The following is a 23,557-nucleotide window of genomic DNA, read 5'->3' on the forward strand; positions in this document are numbered from 1 at the left end:
CAGAGCTGTGGAGGACAGAGGGCCTTGGAGATGTCTCATCCACAGGGTCGCCATGAGTCAGAAAAAACAAGACAAAACAAAAGAACGGGCATTAGAACAAACTGAGCCTGTACTATCTCTAGAAGCTAATTGGAATACTCTGAGACTATCATAGTTTGAATATATCACAAGAAAGCATCATTCACTAGAGAAGACAATGATGACTGATGCATTTGAAGGGCATAGGAAAAGAGGAAGATCACATTATAAGTTGATAGAGGAAGCCACAGCCCTGAGCTTGCAAGACCTGAGCAGAGCTGTTGAAAACAAGGTGACTTGGAAGATTCTCATTCATCGGATTGCCATAAGTTAAAGATGACTTGATAGCAGTTAGCAACAATGTGCCAGACTGACACATCTTTACAGCACCATTATAACTGCCACCAGCCCAAAGTAAACAGCATATAATTCTCTGTTTGCTTTGCCAGTAGCCAAAATGTTTCTATTTCATTCCCACCAGAAGGAGGCATAGCTAGCAGCCACTAGTTCACACACCTAATTACATATTTGTAGCAATGTCATGCACAGGATACCTTATGTTCAGAAATCCAGGCTGTCAGTAGTAAAACAGAAAAGCTTTATTCAGAAACTATAGATGTTCACCACAGTTGTGTGCTGTCAGTGCTATCCACTGAGGAAACATCACTAAGTAAAATACAAGAGAAAAGATGTTTTTTCCCACTTGGTGGCTGTATCGTTACAAAATATGTTTCCATGTACAGCCTAAGTGTATTTAATTTGAACAAATGGGATAGAAACATATTTTCAAACAACCTCATATACTAACGTATAGCCCTTGGGGGCTTTCCAGTAGGTGGCAGAATTGTTTCTAAAGTGTTGCTCTATTTCTTCTCTGAGAAGGAAAATGATCAACTTGCGTCAGTTTTAAGTACTGCAACAGGCATTGCGATGAAGTTGTGAACCTTGATGATACCCACTCTAAACACAGAGTAATTTCTATGTTACTTTAGTACTTTCTATTTAAAAATAGTCTTGCAATATAAGCAAATTATACATGGAAGGAAATGTGTCAAGACTTTCATCCTGAGCTCCCACCAAGACAAAGAAGGGCTGACTGGCCAAATCATCAAAATACAGCAGATGCTCTTAACCAGGTTTCCCTGGAATCAGGGGCTCCATCTGAGGTTCTTGTGAGAGATTGTGATTATCCCCTTACAGAAAGAAACACATTTTTAAAAAACATATTTTATGCAGGGGTTCCCTGAGACCTGAAAATTATTTCAAGGGTTCCTTCATAGTTAAAAATTGAGAACAGCTGGACTAAAGGTACCAAAGGCTTACAAACAGACCCAGACTCCTGCATCACAATTGATCCTGAGCAAGTTGAATTGGAAGCCCTTGGGCAGTAGTCCTTGAATTGGGAACTGTAAAACCCATATACTTTGGCCCTGGAACACCAAGGAAATGAGGTGTATAAAGCAATGGTCCAGGAGAAATGGGTCCAGGAAGAGGAGTACCAGATTGAGTCAGATGCCTGCCCTTGAAGGCCTTCAAGAAGAGGCTACGCCTGGAAAAGATGACAGGCCTTCAAGTCTAGGCCTAGACTTTTATTGGAGCAAGTTGCTCACTTGACATTTCCATGGTGCTACCTTGCCCTTTGATGCTCAAGACAGGCTAAAATGGGTATACCCACACATGGAATGTGAGGAGAGAGATGGTGAGGGAGAAAGAGCAAAGGATGTATAGATTTAAAAATTAGAACTAGGTCCATTCTGAATAGGTTCAAAAGAGAGCTCCATGTCTGACAATGGTAACTGTTACTAGAGAGATGAACAAATCTTGCCAAGAAAATCCTGTGATAGATTCACCTTAGAGTAATCATAAGTCAGAAATGACTTGAAGGCACACAACAACAAAAGCTCTCTTAAAGCATTGTTAAATAATTATACCTATCCAGGGAGTTATAGCTTTTAAAATACTTCCTGGCATTCCCTCTTCAATTAGGAAATAAACAGTTTACTACCAAACTGTAGACTTTAGCTCTGACTCCTTCATCCTCACCAAGTGTCAAATGCAAACACTCTTGTCTATAGTCTTAACCACAAAGCGGCTTCCTGAATTCCTGGTTTGGTTCTGAAGTGCAACTTGTGTCTCCAGGGATTGGTGGGAAACTTTTTCATTGAGGGAAATCCCCCCCTATGGAATCTGTTTAAACAGCACTTCCAGTCTCAGCCCTAGCTTCATCTGGAACTGCAATTAACCAAACCCTGGCCTGAGTTCGCCAAGAAGAGGCCAAGTCAAAAACACACAACAACCAACATTAAGAACAGGGCTTGAAAAACTCCCTTTTGGACTACAATTTCCAGAATCACCCAGCCAGCATGGCTAGTGGGCATACTAGTTTGGGTGATGCTAGGACTTTTGTCAGAAATGTCATTTTTCCAGGCCCTGCATAAGAAGGCAGAAAAGGGGTACATTTTGATGTTAAGCCAATGAATTTGATTTTACTGCAATAATGAGCAATTTGTGCCCCTTCAGATGATATTGGAGTACAGGCTAGGGATGATGGAAACAATGTTCTGGCAACATCTGGGGGCCACAGGTTGCCCAACTCTGTTTTACTGGCAAATGTCATTGACCACAGTGTCCATACTGGTTTAAAACACCAGGTGCATATTGAACTTTGGATGGATTCAAGGTAGCTTCAGTTATTCAAACATCAAATCAAAATTAGGGCATCACTCATTCTCTTTCTTTACCAAGTCATGTACAGGGAGTAGTTTAATACATGTTGCTGCTTGAGGAAAAATATAAGACACACAAACATGCATGTGCAACTTTGTCTAGAAGTCAGCTAAGCTGTTAGTTGAATTTTACTACTGCTAATAGGACAGCATCCTCCACTGCATCTCAGGGCAGCAGATTAACTTGTGGCATAGTTTTGTCCTCCACTAGCATGACACAAAACATAATGCATCATTTTAAAAATGCAGAGCAGGCAAAGGTGTGTATGCCAAAATTTTATTTTGGGGACCATTCAAAAGCAGAATCAGGAGACTGCCATCTGAAGCAACACAATCCATTTTATCATTTTCTCCAATCTCATTCTGCTACACCAGGGGTGGGAACATAGACTGTGGGACTGCACCTCCTATAATTCTCGCCATTTGCTGTGCTGGTTAGGGTTAAAGAGATTTGTTGTCTGACAATATTTGGGATCTGACAACATCACATTCCTCATCTCTGTCCTACATCTATAGATCAAACAGGCCTAAGCCTGTGAAATTTATTACCAAAAACTGCAACTTGAACTGCTGGCAACTATTCCGCACCTTCCTTGCCTGTATATCTCCCCCAAAATTTCACAAAGTAGATGTCAATTTGGAAACTCCACTGAGCAATTAGTTTCTTGACAAAGTCAAATGTTTTGATGAAATTGTAAGGTAGGACACAAAAGTCTTGAGCATCTTACTCCTTTTTTCTTCCACAAAGAAAACTAATTGTAGAAAACTCCAGGCTGAAATAATGGTTGCCACAAAGGCAGCTACTTTTTTAAAACACACACAGACTGCTCATATGATCATGGTACTAAAGGTGTAAGAATGTGGAACTTCGTCTGGTTCCTGAAAGGCCACAGTTTTTTTCTTTGGCAGGGGAATCTTCAGCCTCATAAATACCAGACAAATTTGCTGCAATGGCTACATGAAAAGACACATTCTTCTTTCTGAGAAGATGTTTTTAAAAGATTAACATTCCTAATGCTTTGCCATCTTACACAGCTGGGGGACAACTGAACCACCAGACACAAACAGCTGCTAAGGGGATGATATTTATTCAAACAGCGTTCCTAACAAGAACGTCAAGAGTCCTTCAAGTGTATGTGCTTTGCAGGGAAGGCAAGTTTTGAGCATATACCTGTCAAAAAGAAAATCCAAACATCCTTAGTAACACTTGCTAAAGCTTAACTTTTCTTCCGGAGGGTGCTGACTTGATACTTTACCACCATTCCTAAAGATTTGGGATGGAAAGCAAGAAAGACCTGCCCCATCAGAAAGCAGAGGAAGGTAGCTGTGTCAGGCAGATTTGGGGGCTCATGGATTATTTCATCTGTTTTTGTTTGTTGCAACCTGCTGGTTGTTTCCTCTATTTTTACTGGGTATTTGCTGCCAGGGAAAGGGAGAAAAGCTTTGGGAATTTTTTTTCTCATGTACCAAAAGAACATAGCTGGTTTAAGATACTGTATACCTTGATTCAGGCAGACAGCCATTGTGGTACAGTGGTTTGAGTGTTGGATTAGGACTCTGGGAGATGTAAAATTATGCCCTTATTAAAATGGCCACACTCCACTTCTGCCAGACGTAGATCATAGACCCATAGTGGATGACCTAGAGATTCCTAAAGAAGTGTTCTCAGGTACGAAAAATAGTGTTCTTGATTTTGATATTAGTCCCTTTACTCTCCAAGCTGCTTGGAAGCACAGAGCCCTGGGGGGGGTTGCTTCCAAGCAGCCCTAAGAGTAAAGAGTCCCTGATATACACAAAACCTTTATTCCTCACTCCACTTGCTGCCAATGACAATCTAGCATCTTTAATGTAGAAGGAATATTTAATCAAAAATGTAATATAGTAATATATTACTTATTGCAGTAATCCCCGTCCCAGTTATTGAAGAGGATTGCATATGATGTCATCTTCCTTGCTAATCTAGAATTCTAGGTAGATCAATTTTATATCACTGAAGAAAATACAGTCGCCCCTCCCGATTCATGAGGGATCAATTTCAGATCCACCTCCCCCCCCCCCCGGCAAATCTGGAAAAACGCCAAAGTTCAGGTTGCCATTGATTTCAATGGTGGTGCATCTGCATGTGTGCCACTGCGCGCACGCTTCACACACACGCACCATTTTGTCCCTCCCTGCTTGCTGTCCATGAATAGGCAAGACTGCAGACTCCACCTCCGCAAATCAGGAGGGACAACTGTCTAATCACCTCTCCAATCTCCTGGAAGGTGTAGGAGATAGTTTAAAAGATAAGCAATGCTTGTGATACATATAGTCATTCACTTTTGCTTTGAGTAACTATATTTTTGTTGTGTTTTTTTTTTTCTGAAACCTGCAAAATCTGTTTGACTTGAAGGAAGCAACACAACATGTACATGTAGGAAGAAAATCCTGTTTTCAACTGTTTTTAAGATCTCTTTTGCCTAAACAAGATTGCACATCTCCCTGACTACCATGAACCTTTAGAATAGAGATGAAGTGATACATGGCAATGGTTTACAAGACATTGTAGAGCAGGGGTGCATGATCTGATCTCATATAGTCATTAGCCTAATTTTAAAGCTTAAAAGGTAAAGGTTTTCCCTTGACATAAATGTCTAGTTGTGACCGACTGTAGGGGGTGGTGCTCATCTCCATTACTAAGCTGAAGAGCCAGCGTTGTCCGAAGACGACTCCGGTGGTCAGGTGGTCAGCATGACTGCACTGAATGCTAAAGTGGTACCTATTTATCTACTTGTATTTGCATGCTTTTGAACTGCTAGGTTGGCATAAGCTGGGACTAGTGACTGGACATCATGCCATCACATGGCACTTGGGCCTTGAACTACCCTTCCAACCTTACGATTGTCAGAATTGGCATTTTAACCACTAAGCCACTACATTCCTTTTTAAAATGCCTTCTGCAAATGACTAGAAAAGGAGACAGTGAGTGGGATGAGCTTGCCTTTTTTGACCCATCACTCCTGGCTTCACCGAGGTTTAGCAAAGTAACATATTTGCTTAAGGCCACCTTGAGCACACTCAATCTGATCTGATTTTGGAAACTAAACACAGGCTGGATAATAAATAGGTTTGGGCTGAGTTTCCTTGGATGGAAGACTAGGAGGGAACACAAGAGATCTCCATGTAGGGCTTGGAAAAAATCTCATCTGAGACCCAGGAGAATTGCTGCCAAAGCTAACTAGATGGACTCATGATTTGACTCAGTGCAGTATAAGGCACAATATCTACACAATGTCTCTGCCCTCAGCACGCTGGACCAAGTCTTGCCCAATATGTTGAAAAGTTGTATAGCTGAATTTAAATTCCTGTCATTATTTCTAAATATGTGTTTATAGTTGCAAAGTACTTGCAAAGCTTATACAACATCTTGGTTGATATTTTCTGTCTTTTTGCAATTTGTAAGTTTGGAAGGCGCATATAATTTTTGTGAATTTACAAGTGGGAAATACAATGAACTGACCATGAGCCCAGTATGATATGCTGCCTGAGGCAGAACAGCAAATTGCATATACACATCTTAATTCAAAGTGTACTGTATGATATCCAGAACTGGGGGTAGCACATTGTCTGAACATGAGAGTGAGGGTGCACCTTACCCCAAAATGATGAGACGAGCCACTCCACTTCCGGAACATGAGCTGTAAATGCACAAAGCCTGCCGAATTAATTGGGTACACAAGGGGAAAGAAATCTCATAAGTACTTCTTGCTATCCATAGCCATAAAATTATGCCAGGGAATGATTAAATAGCCAAAAATGGTCTGCCCTTTCATGAGACCCTCTATGCGCTTTCCTGAGGCAGCTAACTCATTCTGCCTGATGGTAAGGCCAACTTTGGCCTAGTACTGCTTGTTAGAAATCCTCAAAGGGATACAAAGACAAGATAAGTTTATTACAGAGGTTATTTTCAGGGAAAACTCCAACTGGGAACTATTTTCTTCAGAGAAGCTGTTTCAGTAGTCTGACAGGCCATATTCCCAGCCCTAGCAGCTTGGGATACTTTAAGTGGATGCCAAGGATTGACCTTGGGGCCTTCAACATGGAAAGTATGTGATTTGCCACTGACCTCCCCATTAGGGCATGATGACCTAAAAGTTTGAGAAACACAGCTGTACATGTTGAGTTAATTTTAGATACCTCAGTACTTGAGTCCTCTGGATATAATGGAAGCTTCTTCCATGCTCTCAGAGAATTTGCTTGTACCTACAGAAATGTAAAGTTTGTATTTATCATTCAATATAAACCAAAGTCCTTTAGATCCTTATCAAATGTTAAGGCTTTAGTATGACCTCAAAAATGATATTCTGCCAAATCTCTTTAGAGTGGCTCAAAACAAATGTTAGCCAACATAATTTAAAATTATTTAATTGCTCTCTATTTTTTTTTCTACAGAAGTTTGAATTCTTATCTTTTCCTAGTTAAATGTTCTTTCACTTCAAAAAATATGTGGTGGAGAGTGGCAATGGGGGAAGGGAAAGAACCCGCTTGAACAGAGAAGGCAGAGGAGGTAGGGAGGGTATTTGCAGCCAGAGGGGTCTTCATGAATAATTAGGGCTCTGTAGTCTGCTCCAGGTCCTCCGGCAAGGGCTGCCCCACCTTTCCTGCTGACCTCATGCCGAGGTTCTTCATTAGCAGAAAAAGCATCTGCAGCTCCAAACTGAATTAATACCATGGGGGCGGGCGGGGGGAGACATTCAATTGATCAACAGAGTCAAAATATTCTAATAGCAGAATAACAGGGTTTAGGATTCAAGCCTCCCAGGAGAGAAACGAGGTTGGGTTTAATGAGCTCCATTGGGGCCCTAGTTTGTCAATCAAGTATTGCTCCTAACACTTGCCCCAACACCAAATGTCTTTCTTTCTTCCTTTCTTTCTGGCTTCAGTCTTTGGAGATGGGAAGGGTGGAGATAAACAGCAGATAAAATATATCTTTCCCCTCTCCTGAAAAAAAAAACATTACAAAAAGAAAACAGGTTTTGGAATGCAGAAGCCACTGCAATGAGCTAAAGGCGTGGCATTCTGCATGGGAATCGAAAGCTGCTTTCTCTGAAGGAATGCTGAACTCCCTGAGACCACAAGGATACTCCCTTGCGTGTCATTACAGTCACATTATTAACACTCCGGTCTTGCTCCACACAGCTGGGATTTGAGACTCCTGTTTAGTTCTTTTTCCTGAGATCAAGGAATACTGTGGTATCAAGCTGTTCATCCAAGAGAACACACAGACACAAAGATACAAAAACCGAAATTGATCCCACCTTCCCCAAGCAGGCTGCTTTCCAAGATTACAGAGGCAATCAGTGCCACTTACATTATCATCCTCCTCCACACTATTTATCAAGGCATGGAAGTAGCATGTTGGTTGTAATTAATTGTTACCATTTAAAGAAAATTCTTAACAAAGGTATCATTAAACTATGTTACAACTGTATCATAGCAAGAAAAAAGTTCACTCCTTTTGCAATGCTCATATAACTTATAGTTACAGATATGTGTAACATGCCAAGTGTCAATAAATGGGGGAGGTGGACTAAATGCTGTGTCTCATACTGACGTATTCATTATTTCTCAAAGTAATTAGAACAACTGTTCAGTTACCTATGAGAATAGAAAAGCAAATGTTTACCTTAACATCCTTTAAAGAAAAGTATTGTAAGCAACCTGAATCCCCTTTTGGGAGAAAAGCGGGATAATAAATAAATAAATAAAATTTGGGCCATAATGGCACGTAGCTACTTTGAGACCACTGAGATTATCAATAGTAACTAACTACTTTTAAATATGACATCCCAAGCTCATATATTTATACATTTTTACTGCTATCTTTGGTGTGTTTCTGCTTTGTCCAAGCCTGCTTTTCTAATAATATGTATATAAGTCGAACAGATAGGGTGAAAGGATACAGCCTTGTCTGACCCCTTTGCCAATTGGGAACCATTCTGTTTCTCCATGTTCTGTTCTGACAGTAGCCTCTCGTCCTGAGTACAGATTCCTCATTAAGATTATCAGATGTGTTGGCACTCCCATGTCTTTAAGGATATTGCATAGCCTTTTATGATCTATGCAGTCAAATGCTTTGCTATAGTCTATAAAGCACATGCTGATTTTCTTTTGGAATTCCCTGGTGCGCTCCATTAGCCATCATATGTTTGCAGTGTGGTCTCTAGTGCATCTTCCTTTCCTGATTGAACCGCTGAGATTTCTCTCTCCATCTATGGTTGGAGTCTATGTTGCAAAATTTTGAGCATGATTTTGCTTGCATGGGAGATCAGTGCTATGGTCCTGTCATTGCTGCATGGGGATGTATATTGATCACTTCCAATCTGTTGGCCATTGTTTTGTTATCCATATCTGTTGACATATCTTGCTTAGTACTAGAGTTGACTCTGTCAATGTGGATTGCAGCAGTTCAGTTGGGATATCATCTGTTCCTGGTGATTTTTATTTATTTATTTTTGTTATTTCTCTTATTGCAGTTTCCACCTCAATTTTTAGAATTTTGGGTTCATCTTCATATGTTTCTTCGTTCCATGTGTCCTTCATTTTGTCATTTCTTTTGTATAATTCTTCTGTGTATTGCACCCAATGTCTTTTTATCCCCTCCTGGTCTTGAATTACATTTTATTGACATAGAGCACCCCAGTCCTCAGTTTGAATTTTCCTTTGATTTCCCGGATCTTGTGAAATAGATCTCTTGTTCTTCCCTTTTTGTTGTTGTCTTCTATTTCTCTGCATTGGTCATTGTAGTAATTTTCTTTATCGTTCCGCACAAGCCAATGTACTGTTTCTATCATAATTCTTAGTTTGTTCCTATATCCCTTTTGTTTTTCTTCTTTTCTTTATTGCTTGCAGTGTTTTTTCTGTCATCCATGGTTTTTTCTATTTCTTTCTGTTTATTGAAAGTGTCTGTCCGCATACTTCTTTTATTATGTCCCTGGCTTCAGACCATAGTTCCTCTGGTTTTCAGTCTATTATATTTAGTAATGCGAATCTGTTTCTTATGTTGTCAATAAATTATGTTGAGATATTTTCTGGATCATACTTTGATATAATCACTGGTTTTGTTTTCTTCTTGAGTCTTACTGTTATTTTTGATATGAGTAATTCGTGATCTGTGCCACAGTCGGCGCCTGGTCTATTGAGTTCCGCCATCTTTTACTTCCAATTATATAATCTGAAGAACACCAAAACCAGGACTCAGCAAATGCAAATGAGAAACCACTCAGGGTCAGAGGCTTTCCCAGCAGACAATGATCACCAGTTAGCAGACACTAATCCTCTTTTGCATATCCTCCTACCCTGAGGCCCGGCCATCAACAACAGAACAATACACAGATTAACATAGGAATCACTCCTCCTTACCCAGGATCAATATATACCCACTCTCTTCCATGCCAGCATTCTCTGAAGATGCCAGCCACAGATGCTGGTGAAACGTCAGGAATAAACTCTTCTAGAATATGGCCACATAGCCCGAAAAACCCACAAAAAACTATGGATGCCAGCCATGAAAGCCTTCGATTTCACAATTATATAATCTATTTGGTTTTTGTGTTGACCATCTGGTGATGTCCATGCGTATAGCCTTCTTTCTGGTTGTATTAAAAATGTGTTTGCAATGAATAAGTTGTTGGGTTCACAAAAATCTATCAGAAGCTCATCTGCTTTGTTTCTTTTGTCTAATCCAAATCTGCCTACTGTAATCTACATGACAAAGTCCTAAAAGGGAGAGCACAATTTGGCCGCCAGAGGGGGATGATGTATGCTTGAACACATGTTCAAATGACTATGCTCATAAAAAATACTACTGACAGATCAAGCATTCGATATATAATTAATCAAGGAAAGTTACAATATTGAATAAACATAAATCAACAAAACATGGTATAACTCAGAAAGAGCACTACATTTCTAACATGACTTTTCTAAACCAAAAAATGAAGATTATTTCATGAAATTTCCAGCAATACCCCCCTGTCCCCAAAACCTTTTTTATGTTGTCTTATTATAACTGGAAGCTGTTATTTCCTAAATTATTTTCCTGAACTGAAAACTAGGGTGCAAAGGTTCTAAATGTAAATAAATAGTATACTTACATAACTGTGTATTTTAAATCTAAATGGGTTGAAACATAAAAGTCATGCATCGATGGCATGTGATCACTACCAGATTAACTAATATGCAACATAAAACATCATAAAAATATGATAAAATAAAAATTGTTTTAAAAATGTAAACTACCTAGAAAATTTAACACTAATTGAACAAACAAACCTAACATAAAAAGGGGAAAAAGAGGAAACGTATAATTCCATGAAAATAAACCCAACCTTCTGGATTTAGATTTTTGCCTGGATCGTCTTTGAATCTGAGTTGACAACAAATCAAACTACTTGTCCATCTAACCCAGTATTGTCTACTTGTCCACATCTAACCCAGTATTGTCCAGTATTGTGACACAATATTACAACAAAGAGAAAACAGCAACACCAGAGGTGCCAGGGAATGAACTTGGTCCTTTTTACACAAAAAGCAAAAGTTCTACTAAGAATTTCTTCCCATCCTTGGCTGTCAAATCCCCAACCTTTAACATTTCTGTTATTCTAATCTCTACAACAACCTGGTGGTTTAGCTCCTGTTATATAATGACTCTTTACAGAATTATTATATAGCATGAGTAGCAGACAGACACCTGACAGATCATTCAGATCATTCCCATAGATCTCTGTAAGTTACATTTTGGAGTTGGTAGGGAAAGGACAGATGCATCTTGACACAAATGTACATTTAATCACGATCTCTCATTCTAATCTACTACCCAGAGTTGTGAGGATCAAAATTGAGAGGGGAAACATGTTCACTGTCACGAACTCTCCAAAACAAGAATAAACCAGGGATTAGGCCCTCCATTTGTGGGTGGGTTGCAACTCCCATCATCCCTCAACACTGGCTATGTTGATGCAATCCAACCAACATCTAGAGGGCTTCACATTCCTCACTTAGAGGTAAATGCAAGGGAGAGAGGTATGTTCCAGCTCAGCTAAAACACAGCTGGATCCCTTGTGGAATTTGTTGCATTTCTGAATTTGGCACGAACTCAGTGGTACTTAACTTTTGAGAAAATATGCATACAATCAAGTCTGTCGAAGCAGCTATCCTACGCTCATTAGCTCCGTGGGAAACCAGTGGGACATGCAGTGCAAGTTTGCTTACTGAGGAGAAACTCCCTCGCAATTCAACGGGATTTCCTCTCCGCCAAGCGTGTTCAGGGTTACAGCCTTCCTTCCGAAAGCAATCTTGCAGAGGATCAGGCCAAGCACAATCTTTCTACAGTCAGTTGAAACTGAAATACACAACAGCAAGTTTTTTTAAAAAACTGTCCTACAATGCATTTTTTTCATGGAGAGGGGGAGAAAGGAAGAGACATCCCTTTCCGTGTGAGAATGGTGGAGACGGAAGAAGGGGGGGTTTGGAGTACACAAAAATGTCCTATTTTCCAACTAGGAAACCAGACCAAAGAAGAAGAGGAAAAAAACCCTAACCTTTTCTCCTTGCTCCTTTGGTTCTTGTTGTTGTTCTTGTTGTTACTATTATTTGTATCCCGCTTTCTCCCCAAAATTGGGACTCAAGAGCATCTTACAGTCCAAAAGCACAGTACAATTGAAAACTTGCAAAAGTTGACATTTAAAATGGACCAAATGCATCTGAGGAAGCAGACTTTAACCCACGAAAATTCATGCTGACAACTTCTTTCTTTCATTTAGTCTCAAAGGTGCTACAAGATCTCGCTACATACTGATTCCACAGACTAACACGGCTGTATCTGTGAATTAAAATGGAATTAAACTACTATAATATTGAAAGAGATCATTTGTTTAAAAACAGAATACAATTTAGAATGATAAAAGCACTTTGAAAACCATGTGTTCAGTAACTAAAACAAATAAACCTATTTTAGGGACAGCTACATTGGCCATATAGCAAAGTGCAACAACACCCCAAAACTTATATATGACCAATTAAAATGCACAAAATACATGATGCAAGCTTTCGAAGCTCCACTGGCTTCTTCATCGGGGAAAGGAGGGTTGTGACCTCACAAGGAATGAACGGAGATAACTTGGATGTCAGAGGAAATACCTTTTTGTGTTGCTATTGGAATTCAAATTTTATCTCCTTGATTCTTTGTCTCCAGTGCCACAGGTCCAGGAGGAGGAAGGGCATGCCTGCATGGATATCCCTCCACACCATCTCAACGCATAACACAACAACATCGTGACAATGGTCCAAAACACACTGCAGAAACAATCTCATTTGAGACCACTTTAATTGCCCTGGCTCAACGCTAGGGAAGTCTGGGAACTGTAGTTTTGGGAGACATTTAGCCTTCTCCGTCAGAGAGCTCTGGTGCCACAATAAACTACAATTCCCAGGATTCCCAAGCACTGAGCCAAACCAGTTAAGAGTGGTCTCAAACTGGATTATTTCTGCAGTGTGTTTTGGACCACAATGCAGCCCTGTGACTAACATTTGTCAAACAGTGGGTCCTTGTATCTGCTGGGGTTTGGTTCCAGGAGCCCTGCATCCCCAAAATCTGTGGATGCTCAAGTCCCTTTAAACATAATGGCATAATAAAATGGTGTCCCTTATATATGCTTTTTGGGATAATATATATATTCAAGCCATGGATGGTTGAGTTAGTGGTTAAAGAATCTGTGAATATGGAGGGGTGACTGTTTTTCTTCCTCTTGTATATGAGAGCCAGTGTGGAGTAGTGCTCTGAGTGTTGAACTGTGACTTTAGAGACCAGAGTTCGAATCCCTGCTGAGCCATGAAACCCACTTGGTGCCCTTTGGCAAGTCACACTCTCTCAGCCTCAGGGGATGGAAATGGCAAACCCTCTCTGGAGAAACATCCCAAGAAAACCGCAGGATAGGGTTGCTATAAGCTGGAAACGACTTGAAGGCACACAGTTACAAGAACAACAACAAAGCTACATAATGCCCATGTTAGTGAAGAATACAAAGAGAAAACACTTTTCATAAAGGTTTCCTTTGTGGTCACCTTGAAGCCAAGCCAGAGGTCTTATCAGGTGTGACACTGGCGCTTAAAATCATGACCTAAAACAAACAACAAACAACAGCAAAGGCACACAAGACCTCATGATAGGTTCACCTTCAGGTTGCCATAAGTCCTAAGCCATGAGGCACATAACAACCACAACCGCAATTCTTAACACCTCGCCTCATGTGTTTTGTGCATTTTGGAGGGCCCCATAAAACTGTGGTGACCAGCTGCCCTCCTTTTCCAGGACATATCCTCCATTCCAAATTTCAGGTCCAGCAGGTATTCCAAAAGGTCCTCCATTTTGAACATGAGTAAAGAGCACTGATTTACATTTATAGGAGTGCTGTTTTTAAAACTTTGGTTTGGCAAATGTCCTCCATTTGGCTGCACCTTGTCCTCCTTTGGGGTTAGGACATCTGGTCACCCTGTGTAAAAGCATCGCCGTTTTTGTGGATTTGGGGTGTTAGTGTCTTAAAACAAGTAAAAAAGCAACACAATGTAGAGAGGGGACTGTGGAGATGTGGAAAAAGGGTGAACTCTCCATTTACAATGAGGGAAGGTTTCAGGAAACCAAGCTGAGGGGGGACCCTTGAACCAAAGTCGCCATGGTTGTGATTGTGTGTGGGGGGACCTTGAATGAAAGTGGCAATGGTCATGTGGGGTGTGTATTTGTGTGCGTGAGAGACCCTGAACCAAAGTGGCTGTGGTTCTGTTTGTGTGAAGGACCCCAAACGAAAGGGACGGTGGCTGTGTGTTGTGTGTGTTTATGGGTGTGTGTGTGTGAGAGAGAGACCCCAAACCAAAGTGATCACGGTTGTGTTTGGGTGCATTTGTGGGGGGAGGGAATCCCAGAGGAAAGTGGCAATGGTTGTGTTTGTATGTGGGACCCTGAATAAAAGTGGCAATGGTCACGTGGTGTGTATATTTGCGTGTGTGTGAGGCCACCAAAGTGGCCATGGTTGTGTTTGTGTGGGGGACCTCAAACGAAAGTGGAGGCAGTTGTGTAGTGTGTGTGAGTGTTAGGACCCCAAACGAAAGTGGCAATGTTTGTGTGTCTCTCTCTTCCTGTGTGGGATCCTGAACCAAAGTGGTCATATTTGTGTGTGTTTGTGGGAGTGGACCCCAGAGGAAAGTGGTAGTGGTTGTGGTATATGTGTGTGTGTGTGTGTGTTGGGGGGAGACCCCAAACCAAAGTGATCACGGTTGTTTCTGTGTGTTTGGGGGGGGGTACCCTGAATGAAAGTGGGAATGGTTGTGTGTGGTGTGTGTGTCTGTGGGACCCCTGAACCAAAGTGGCCGCAGTTGTGTTTGTGTGTGTGAGGAACCTCCAGAGGAAAGTAGCAATGGTTGTGTGGTGTGTCTTTGCGTATGTGTGTGTGTGCGAGGGAGGACCCTGCTGTGTGTGTGTGTGTGTGTGGGACCCCTGAACCAAAGTGGCTATGGTTGTGTTTGTGAGGGGGGACCCCAGAGGACAGTGGCAATGCTTGTGTGTGTGAGAGAGACCCCGAGGGAAACACTGCGCCTCAGGCGGCGTCGGTGGGAGTGTGAGGCGGGCGGGGGTCGCCTGGGCCTCCGCGGGGCGTTCCTCTCCCCATCCCGGCCTCGGGGTGTCGGTTTGCAGCGGGAGGAGCTCCTCCTTCCCTCCTTCCTTCCCTTCTCCTCCTCCTCCTCCTTCGCCCCTGGCTCCCATTTCCGACCCTCCTCCCCGGGTGGGCCGAGCAGGGACCCAGCCTCCCTCAGACGACGACGAGGCGGAGGAGGCCACTTTTCTTTGGGCCGAACTCTCCCTTCTCCTCGGCTCGCCATATTCCCTTCCCTCCTTCTTCCTCGAGGAGCCCTCTGCCGGGGAAACTTTTCTCCCTCCTCGGCCGGGACGGGGCTCCTCAGGCAGGCGGCGGCGGCGGCGGCGGCGGGGGCGGCCTCGACGACGGGACCCCGCCGGGCCCACTCCGTCGTCATGCCCCAGATGCCCCCCGCGGGACCCGGAGGCACCGAAGGCGGAGGAGGAGGAGGCGGAGGAGAGGGCGACGGCGGCGGAGGCGGAGGAGACGACCTGGGCGCCCCCGACGAGCTGATCCCGTTCCAGGACGAAGGCGAGGAGGAGGCGGAGAAGGGCTCCGGCGGACGGGGCTCGGCTCACGGGGACCTCGACGAGCTCAAGTCCTCCCTCGTCCACGAGTCCGAGAACCGCCCCGCCGCCGGCAGCGCCTCCGGGTCGGACTCCGAGGTAGAAAGGGAGGGAAGGAGGAAGAGGCCTCAGGGTACAGACTGCGGAAATAATAACCCGGAGTGGTCCCGCTTTAACTCTATCCGGCTCTTTGCTGTGGAATTCTGGGAGTTGGAGTTTGTTGTGGGGCCCAGAGCGGAGCTTTGCTCCGCTCTGGGCCCCACAACAAACTCCAACTCCCAGAATTCCACAGCAAAGAGCCAGACAAAGAGTTAAAGCGGTTCCAAACCGGGTTATTTCTCCAGTGGGGACACACAATCCGAGAAAGGGGGGTGTTATTTGTTGTTTGCTATTGCTATACTTGTTCCTTACCCGCCTCTCCTCAGGGATCAAGGCGGGGAACAGTTACCTGATCAACATCATTGAAAAGAGGATATAATGAGGATAATAATAATAATAATAATAGTATTAAATATTATTATTTCTTACCCCTTTCTCCTCAGGGATTGAGAATAATAATAATAATAATAATAATAATATTTCTTACTCAGCTCTCCTTAGGGATCGATAATAATAATAATTAAAATAATAAATATTATTTCTTAGCCCCCCACTCCACAGGGATCAATAATAATAATAATAATAATAATAATAATAATAATAATAATAGTTAATTATATTTAATATTTAATTTAATTGTATGTCATTATTATTATTATTATTTTGCTCAATAAAATTTATTAAAATAAAAATTATTATTTAATACCCAATAATAATAATAATAATAATAATAATAATATTTCATCTCTCTTCAGGGATCAAGGCGGGGAACAAGACGAATTGACAGCGGACAATTTGGGAGGCAGAGATTTGATGGTGATAATAATAATAAGAAATTGGCAATGAACAAATTTGGGAGGGAGATTTAATAATAATAATAATAATAGTAGTTATTATTATTATTTCCACCCATCTCTCAGGGGAAGAACAACAAATTGACAATGAACAACATTTAGGGGGGAGTGGTTTGCTGATGATAATAATATTAATAATAATTTTATTAATCCTCGGGGTTTAACAACATTGGCAGGGAGCTGAGATTTTATAGTGATGATAATTATTGATAATTAGAAAATAATAGTAATTATAATCAACAATTTATTATTATTATTATTATTAATATTTCTTAGCCGCCTCTCCTCAGGGATCGAGGAGGGGAACAACAACCAATAGATAATGAACATCAGTGCTGGGAGGATTTGATAATAATTATAATTGTAATTATTATTATTATTATTATTTCATACCTGCCTCTCGATGGGGATCAAGGCAAGGAACAACAATGGCCAACATCAGTTTAACCAAATTTAATTAGAACGTGCAACAGTTTAAAAGGACGGAAAAAAGGACACATTTCCAAACAGTCTACATTTAGGATTCAAGGTCTGAATTCGCAGTTTGAAATGCTCAAGGCAAGCCTGCTGGAATCCAGTCCTCTCATCCCTCCCTGTTCTTTGTGTTTCCTTCCCCCCTTTCCAGGCGGAGAGAGCGCCTCAACAGCCCCGGGAAAGTTTCCAGAAGCCGCGGGACTCTCCGGCCGAAGGTAAGGGCTTCCTTTGTTTCTTCGCTCAAAAATGGAGGGGAATGTTTGCTATGGTGGGTGGGTGGCGGGGCTAGAAATGGGCAGGAGAGGGCCTTCTCCTTCCCAAATGACAACCACAAGTACTTCTCAGGCTGAATCCACACTGCTGAAATAATCCGGTTTCGCACCACTTTCATTGTCATGGCTCAGTGCTGTGGAATTCTTGGAGTTGTACTTTTGCCAGGCCATTCGCCTTCTCTGTCAGAGAGTGCTCTGGTTCCACAGCAAACTACAAGTCCCAGGAATCCATAACACGGGCTGCATCCACACTGCAGATATAATCCAGTTTGCTCCAGATCAGTGCTATGGAATTCTAGGAATTGTAGTTTTGTGAGGCATTGTGCCTTCTGTGTCAGAGAGCCCTGGTGCCAGAGGAAACTACAGTTATCAGGATTCCATAGCATTGAGCCATAGCAGTTAAAGTGGTGTGAAACTGTATTACTTCTGCAGTGCAAATGCAGCCACTGAGCCAAGGCAGTTAAAGTGGTGTCAGACTGGATTATTTCTGCAGTGTGTATACAGCCTCCCTTCTTGTCTGGGGCGAGGTGGAGCTTCTCTTGGCCAGGCCCTCCTCCTTGTTTGCTTTTGCTCTAGCTGCCCCACTTTTGGCCCTGATCCTGGCAACTGTAGGCAGCTTGGAAATCAGTGCAGCTCACTTTTCACCACCGCCAGAGATTTGGAAGTTTGAAGTTTGGTTGGATTTTAACGGACCTTCACTCAGCAGGACTTTCATTTCGACCAAATACACTTTCTTGCAAACTCAACTGGACGCATTGACTCTGCAGCTGCAGTCTGTGAAAATGTATGCAAAGTAAAATTGGTTCGTTTTAAAGAAATCTCAAATCTTTTTTAAGAGGTTGGGTCTAGAAGTTACCAGCAATAAGTGGATAGTTGTGGATAGTTATTTTGTATAAGTCATGTCGAATTATTTCACTCTGCTTTTACTTCCAAGTTTAGTGCTAGTGAAAGATGCACCACAAAACCTATTCAGCCTGCTTCTGCAGAAGCAAACCTAATGATTTCAAATTAGTGCATGGGGGATACGTTCCAAGTAAATAAGGCCAAATAAATTTGTAAACTCTTAACTGGAATAGACCCTTTGGATCAATATAACTTACATAAGTGTTAGTTTATCAAGTTCCTATTGATTCAGTAGATATCCTCTGGGACTAACCTGTAGATTTGGGCCACAGGCTCTTGCTACATAAAAGGAGGAGAGCAATCTTGGAGTAGGCAAGTAGGAATTTGCCTGCTGATACTGCTGTGCACCGGAAAACTTTTAATGAAATGAATTGGGATTGTTTCTGAATGTTTTTGGTGATTGAATTTTTAATTTCTTAATAGTGTGATATAAGAAAGTTTACTCAGACATTAAGTCTGGTAAAGTTATAGGGGAATTGCTCTCTAGTAGATGTGTTTAGGACTGCAGTGTCAAATGGTGCTCATTGGTGGTGTAGCCACATTGCAGAATTAAACCAATTTGACACCACTTTAATTGTCGTGACACTGTCCTACAGAATCCTGGGATTTGTAGTTTGGTGAGGTATTCAGCCTGGTTGCTCAAAAGGGCTCTGGTGCCTCACCAAACTACAAATCCCAGGATGCTGTAGGATAGTTTCATGGCAGTTAAAGTGGTGTCAAACTGCTTTAATTCTGGAGTGTGGACACTGTGTCCCACTTCACTTCAACCACCTTTTTGGGATACTACCCCACGTCACTTGTAATTGCCTGCCTGCCTGTGGATGAAGTAGAGGTTGCTATCTACATTTGTGTTTGTGCATATGATTACTGGGTGGCAGTTATTACTGATAAAAATATACCTAGAGTACAGTAGTGTAATTATGAGTACAGACTTACAATTCCATGATAGGTGTCTCACTGAGCTGTCATTTAGAAATGTAGATCAGCCTTTGAAGGCATGTGTTTTTATTACTCTGCAGAGGAAGGCAAGGGCAATCTCCCTCTGAACAAATCCTGCCAAGAAAACCTCATGATAGGTTCACTTTAGGGTCACCATAAGTCAAAAATGACTTGAAGGCTCACAACAACAACAACAAAGCTACATAATACCATGTTAGTGAAGAGTACAAAAAGAAAACACTTTTCATAAAGGTTTCATTTTTGGTGTTATCAGGTGTGACACTGGTGCTTAAAATCATGTCCTGAAGCAAGGGTAAGGAATCTTTGCTCCTCCAGATGTTGGAACTATAATTTTCCTAATCTCTGATGTAGGGTTTCTAGCTAGAGCTGTTGGGTTCAGGAGGCTAACAAAATCTGGAGAGCTGTGTTTTCCCAGTTCTTGACTAAAGTATTTCAACCAATATTATGGTCCTATGTATATATACACTTCTCTCCTTACTTGGAAGGAAGTCCTGTTGAACTTAGTGAGAATTTCACTTAAACATACACATCATCAGTTACACGGACATAAACTCAGTTGGAAGTAAATCCTGTTTGTTCAAAGTAAATTTCTCTTAAGATTTGAGGGCTTCATTGATTTTAAAATGAATCAAATATGTCATGAGTGGGCTTAAATGCTTTGTGAATATCACTCCTATTTTCTTTCTTTCCTTGTAATTGTAGTGCTTCTGCTAATAATGCTGAACGTTAAATATAGTCTGCCTTTTAAAATTTCTCCATTTTTACCTTGGGCTGTGTGTGTTTGTACCCTGTATATCTCTTAGCAAAGTGTATCCTTTTCTTGCATAGTACTCAGAAGACAGCAAGATGGAGGCTTTTTTAAAGGGACGCCTTATCCAAGTTATCCCTTCTTGATGATTCCAGAGTTGGGAAGCCCCTATTTGCCAAGTGGAGCTTTGTCTCCAGGTGGTGCGCGCACAGTAAGTACTTTTGCTTAAGATTATGGTGTGATTAAAATTTTTCCTTGAAACAAATAGATCCCTTTTGTGCCCTTTTGCTTTGCTATAGAGTTATGTTTTATAGCTGATATCCCAAGCTAATAAACATTATTGGAGGGGAAACTTGTTATATAGTGTTAAATACATCTATTTTCCAGGTAAAGAGTTTGAAAGGGATTTGAAGATATGCAATCTCTTGTATAATGACTCTGCCCAATTTTCAGCTTAATGATTTCAACACTAAAGAGATTTCACCATTGTATGTTGAAGATAATTTCTTGTTTAATAGATTCTCCTTTGCTCCGCCTCCCTCATATCACATTTATGTGGAAATTATTATTGTAGGTGCATGAATGATTGAAGGAAACATAGTTTTCACATTTACAAACCACATCCCAACAAACCCTTGTATTCTTTGGAAACTCACCATTGGCTGTGCTGGCTGGAGGCAATGGGAACATTAATCTAGCTACATGTAGACACCCAAGGTTGAGGGAGGATAGTCTGCTGGACTATGGCAAATTACCAACAATACTGGTCTGAGATGTCTTGTATTAGTGGTGACTAAGCAAAAGAGGGTTTGTAGAGTTGTGATGTATAGCTTAAAGAAAATGTTGACCCAGTTGTCCAGCACAATACACCAGCACAGCATGTAGAAGGGATTGAACAGTATTCCCTACATACTGTTCATATACAACACACTAGGATTCTGGTGGCTCAGTTTGTCATGTCAAGATCCTGCATTGCTTCAGTGTAGCAAATGCTCACTAGTAGAGTTACATTATGTGACCACTATGCTGAATACCAGCTTAGTGCAATCTGTTTAGATCAGTGGACAATGAGCATGGCTGACAACCCATTGTGTAATCGCAGTGTGCAGTGAGCAGAGGCAATGAGTATAAACAATGCACGCTTACACACTGTTTATTTTAATGTGCTACTTTATGGACAATGATTATGCTGCTGTCAGTTGGCTACAACTATTATACATTATCCAAAACATTCCTCATAAGTAGCACAACTTAAGACTGTGCAATTACACAGAATGCTGGCCAGTTACTGTGGAAAAGGCAAATTCTGCATCAGGTAATTAGGAAATATGATAATATGTTTATACAAATCTGAATGCATCCACACTTGCCATACTCTGTGTAGTTCTGCTCACTGCACATGTAAAAGGATATTTTAGAACTGCAAAAGGTACAGAAAAGTCTAACCAAAATGATCAATGCAGTAACTTTCCTGTGTGGAAAGGTTACAAACTTGGAATCTTTTAAGGTTAGGAGAAAGATAATTTAGGGAAAAGGCATGAAAGAGGTAAATAAAATAATTCATTGTGTGGAGAAAAAGGATAGGGAGATACTTTTTTTCTCCCTCCTCCATAATATTAAAACCCAGCGCTGTCCAATAAATCTTTGTGGTGGGGAGATTCAAGGAAGGAAGGGATTGCCCCACAGAATGACTGGAACTCTTTATCACAGAAAGTGATAGCTGGCAATTAAAAGGGGACTGAACAAATTTGTGGAAGATATAATGGCTAATAGTCATAATGTAGTGGTATGAGTGTTGGACTACAACAGAGTTAGATTCCCTGCTTGGCCATGGAAACCCACTGGGTGTAATACACACTTTCAGTCCTAGAAAACCCCATGATAGGTTTGCCTTAGAACCACCATAAGTCAGAAAAGACTTGAAGGCACAAAATAACAAGCCATGATGGCTACTTATTATCTCTTGTTTCTCCGAGTATAAATTGCTGAGTGAAAGAGTCCTATTGGGCTTCTGATAGGAAGTTGTCAACTGCAAGAAAAGCTTTTTGGTCTGATCCAAGATTTGGTGGAAATGTAATGCTTGTGATCTCTTAACTGTGATTGAGAAACTGGGTGAGTTGTGGAATCATGTACTACCCCACCCCCCTTTTTTTGCTAGCATTAATCACAGGGTAGGGCTAATGCAACCAATACTTTTAGTATGCAAGCCCCAGTTAAAGCTAACCACATTTAGTGTTAAGGTGTCAACAGAAGGAAAAGGAAAATCATATGGAAGAGGGGGAAATGACAGTGTATGCACCATCAGATAACTCCTAATCTTAACTATTTTGGGCATTTTGTCTTTACTGTCCTTAGCTTTAACATCCCTGGTTAAAGTGAATACAGCATGACCCCCCAATCTGCAGGACTGATACCCACAGTTTCACTTTTCCAGTCCAAAAAATATGGTATCTCTAGCCATCTGAAGGTCTTTCAGCATGACTCTATATAGTCAACATCTGTGGGAAGTACAGAGTTCACTATTACCTGAGATCTTCATTACCTGTAGTAAGTCTAGAATGTATCCCCCACAGATAAGGGGTTGTACTGTAGTTGGGTAACCAGGACTGGTCAATCAGGAGAAGAAACCAAATACTATTAATCTTAGTGGTTAATAGTCATGATGTAGTGATCTTTGTAGTACTCTTTTGTTAAAATGGGCAATGAAGAACTGTAAAAAAAATCCATATGTTTAAATGTTGCTTCATACATATATTTCCTACATAGAATGGCACACTTTGGCTACATCCACACTGCAGAAATAATCAGTCTGGTGCCATAACAAACCAGCCTCTTGCCACTCCAGCTGCAATTGCCCTGGAATTGGCTGGGGACCGCGGCAACTGGGCGGCCTGCTCTGAAAGCAGCCACTGCCATGGTCCCAAACAGGCTGCCAGCAAGGAGCAGATTTCGCCATTCTTTTTGCCAGCGGCACTCAGAGTGGCTTCCAGCCATGTCAGGGGCATGCGTTACCTGCATGCCACTCCTCCAAAGCCGCCGAAAGCTGCACATTTTGTCCCATCTGTTTCAGGCCTTAAATTATTAATTATTTTAAGGCTTCTTTGTAGGGTATTTCCCAAAGAGTAAATGTAGAACTGAAAGATTACAAAGATTACATTGTTTTTATTTACCAATTTTTAAAGATGTATATAATTTATTTCCTGAATTTTAACACTGTTTTTATTATTTCTATTTCAATTGTGTATGCCTTTTAAAAATACAGTCCAACC

At 41.4% G+C, this 23,557-nt stretch overlaps 2 protein-coding genes across 3 annotated transcripts in view; one reads left to right on the forward strand and one right to left on the reverse strand.

Annotated features, from left to right (window-relative positions):
* DBNL (drebrin like) overlaps positions 1-7,027 on the reverse strand; it is a 33,524-nt gene extending 26,497 nt beyond the window's left edge. Inside the window, exons 1-2 of the mRNA XM_089539163.1 lie at positions 6,921-7,027; positions 6,380-6,421 (exon numbers count right to left, since the gene is read on the reverse strand). The gene's annotated coding sequence lies outside the window, so the exon portion shown is untranslated. The remainder of the gene's footprint in view (positions 1-6,379; positions 6,422-6,920) is intronic.
* An 8,324-nt stretch (positions 7,028-15,351) lies between these two features.
* Positions 15,352-23,557, forward strand: part of TCF7L1 (transcription factor 7 like 1) — a 73,907-nt gene continuing 65,701 nt past the window's right edge. Inside the window, exons 1-3 of one of the 2 annotated variants that reach the window (XM_089537369.1) lie at positions 15,352-16,077; positions 17,557-17,620; positions 20,369-20,499. In XM_089537369.1, the coding sequence (XP_089393495.1) occupies positions 15,808-16,077; positions 17,557-17,620; positions 20,369-20,499 (465 nt within the window). In that variant the 5' untranslated portion in view covers positions 15,352-15,807. Of the gene's footprint in view, positions 16,078-17,440; positions 17,461-17,556; positions 17,621-20,368; positions 20,500-23,557 lie in introns of those variants that run through there. The other variant, XM_089537370.1, reaches the window with a different exon arrangement.

Source organism: Sceloporus occidentalis, unplaced genomic scaffold (genome assembly GCF_023333645.1).
Source record: "Sceloporus occidentalis isolate IW3139 unplaced genomic scaffold, rSceOcc1.0.p SCAF_9, whole genome shotgun sequence".
NCBI classification, from domain to species: domain Eukaryota; kingdom Metazoa; phylum Chordata; class Lepidosauria; order Squamata; family Phrynosomatidae; genus Sceloporus; species Sceloporus occidentalis.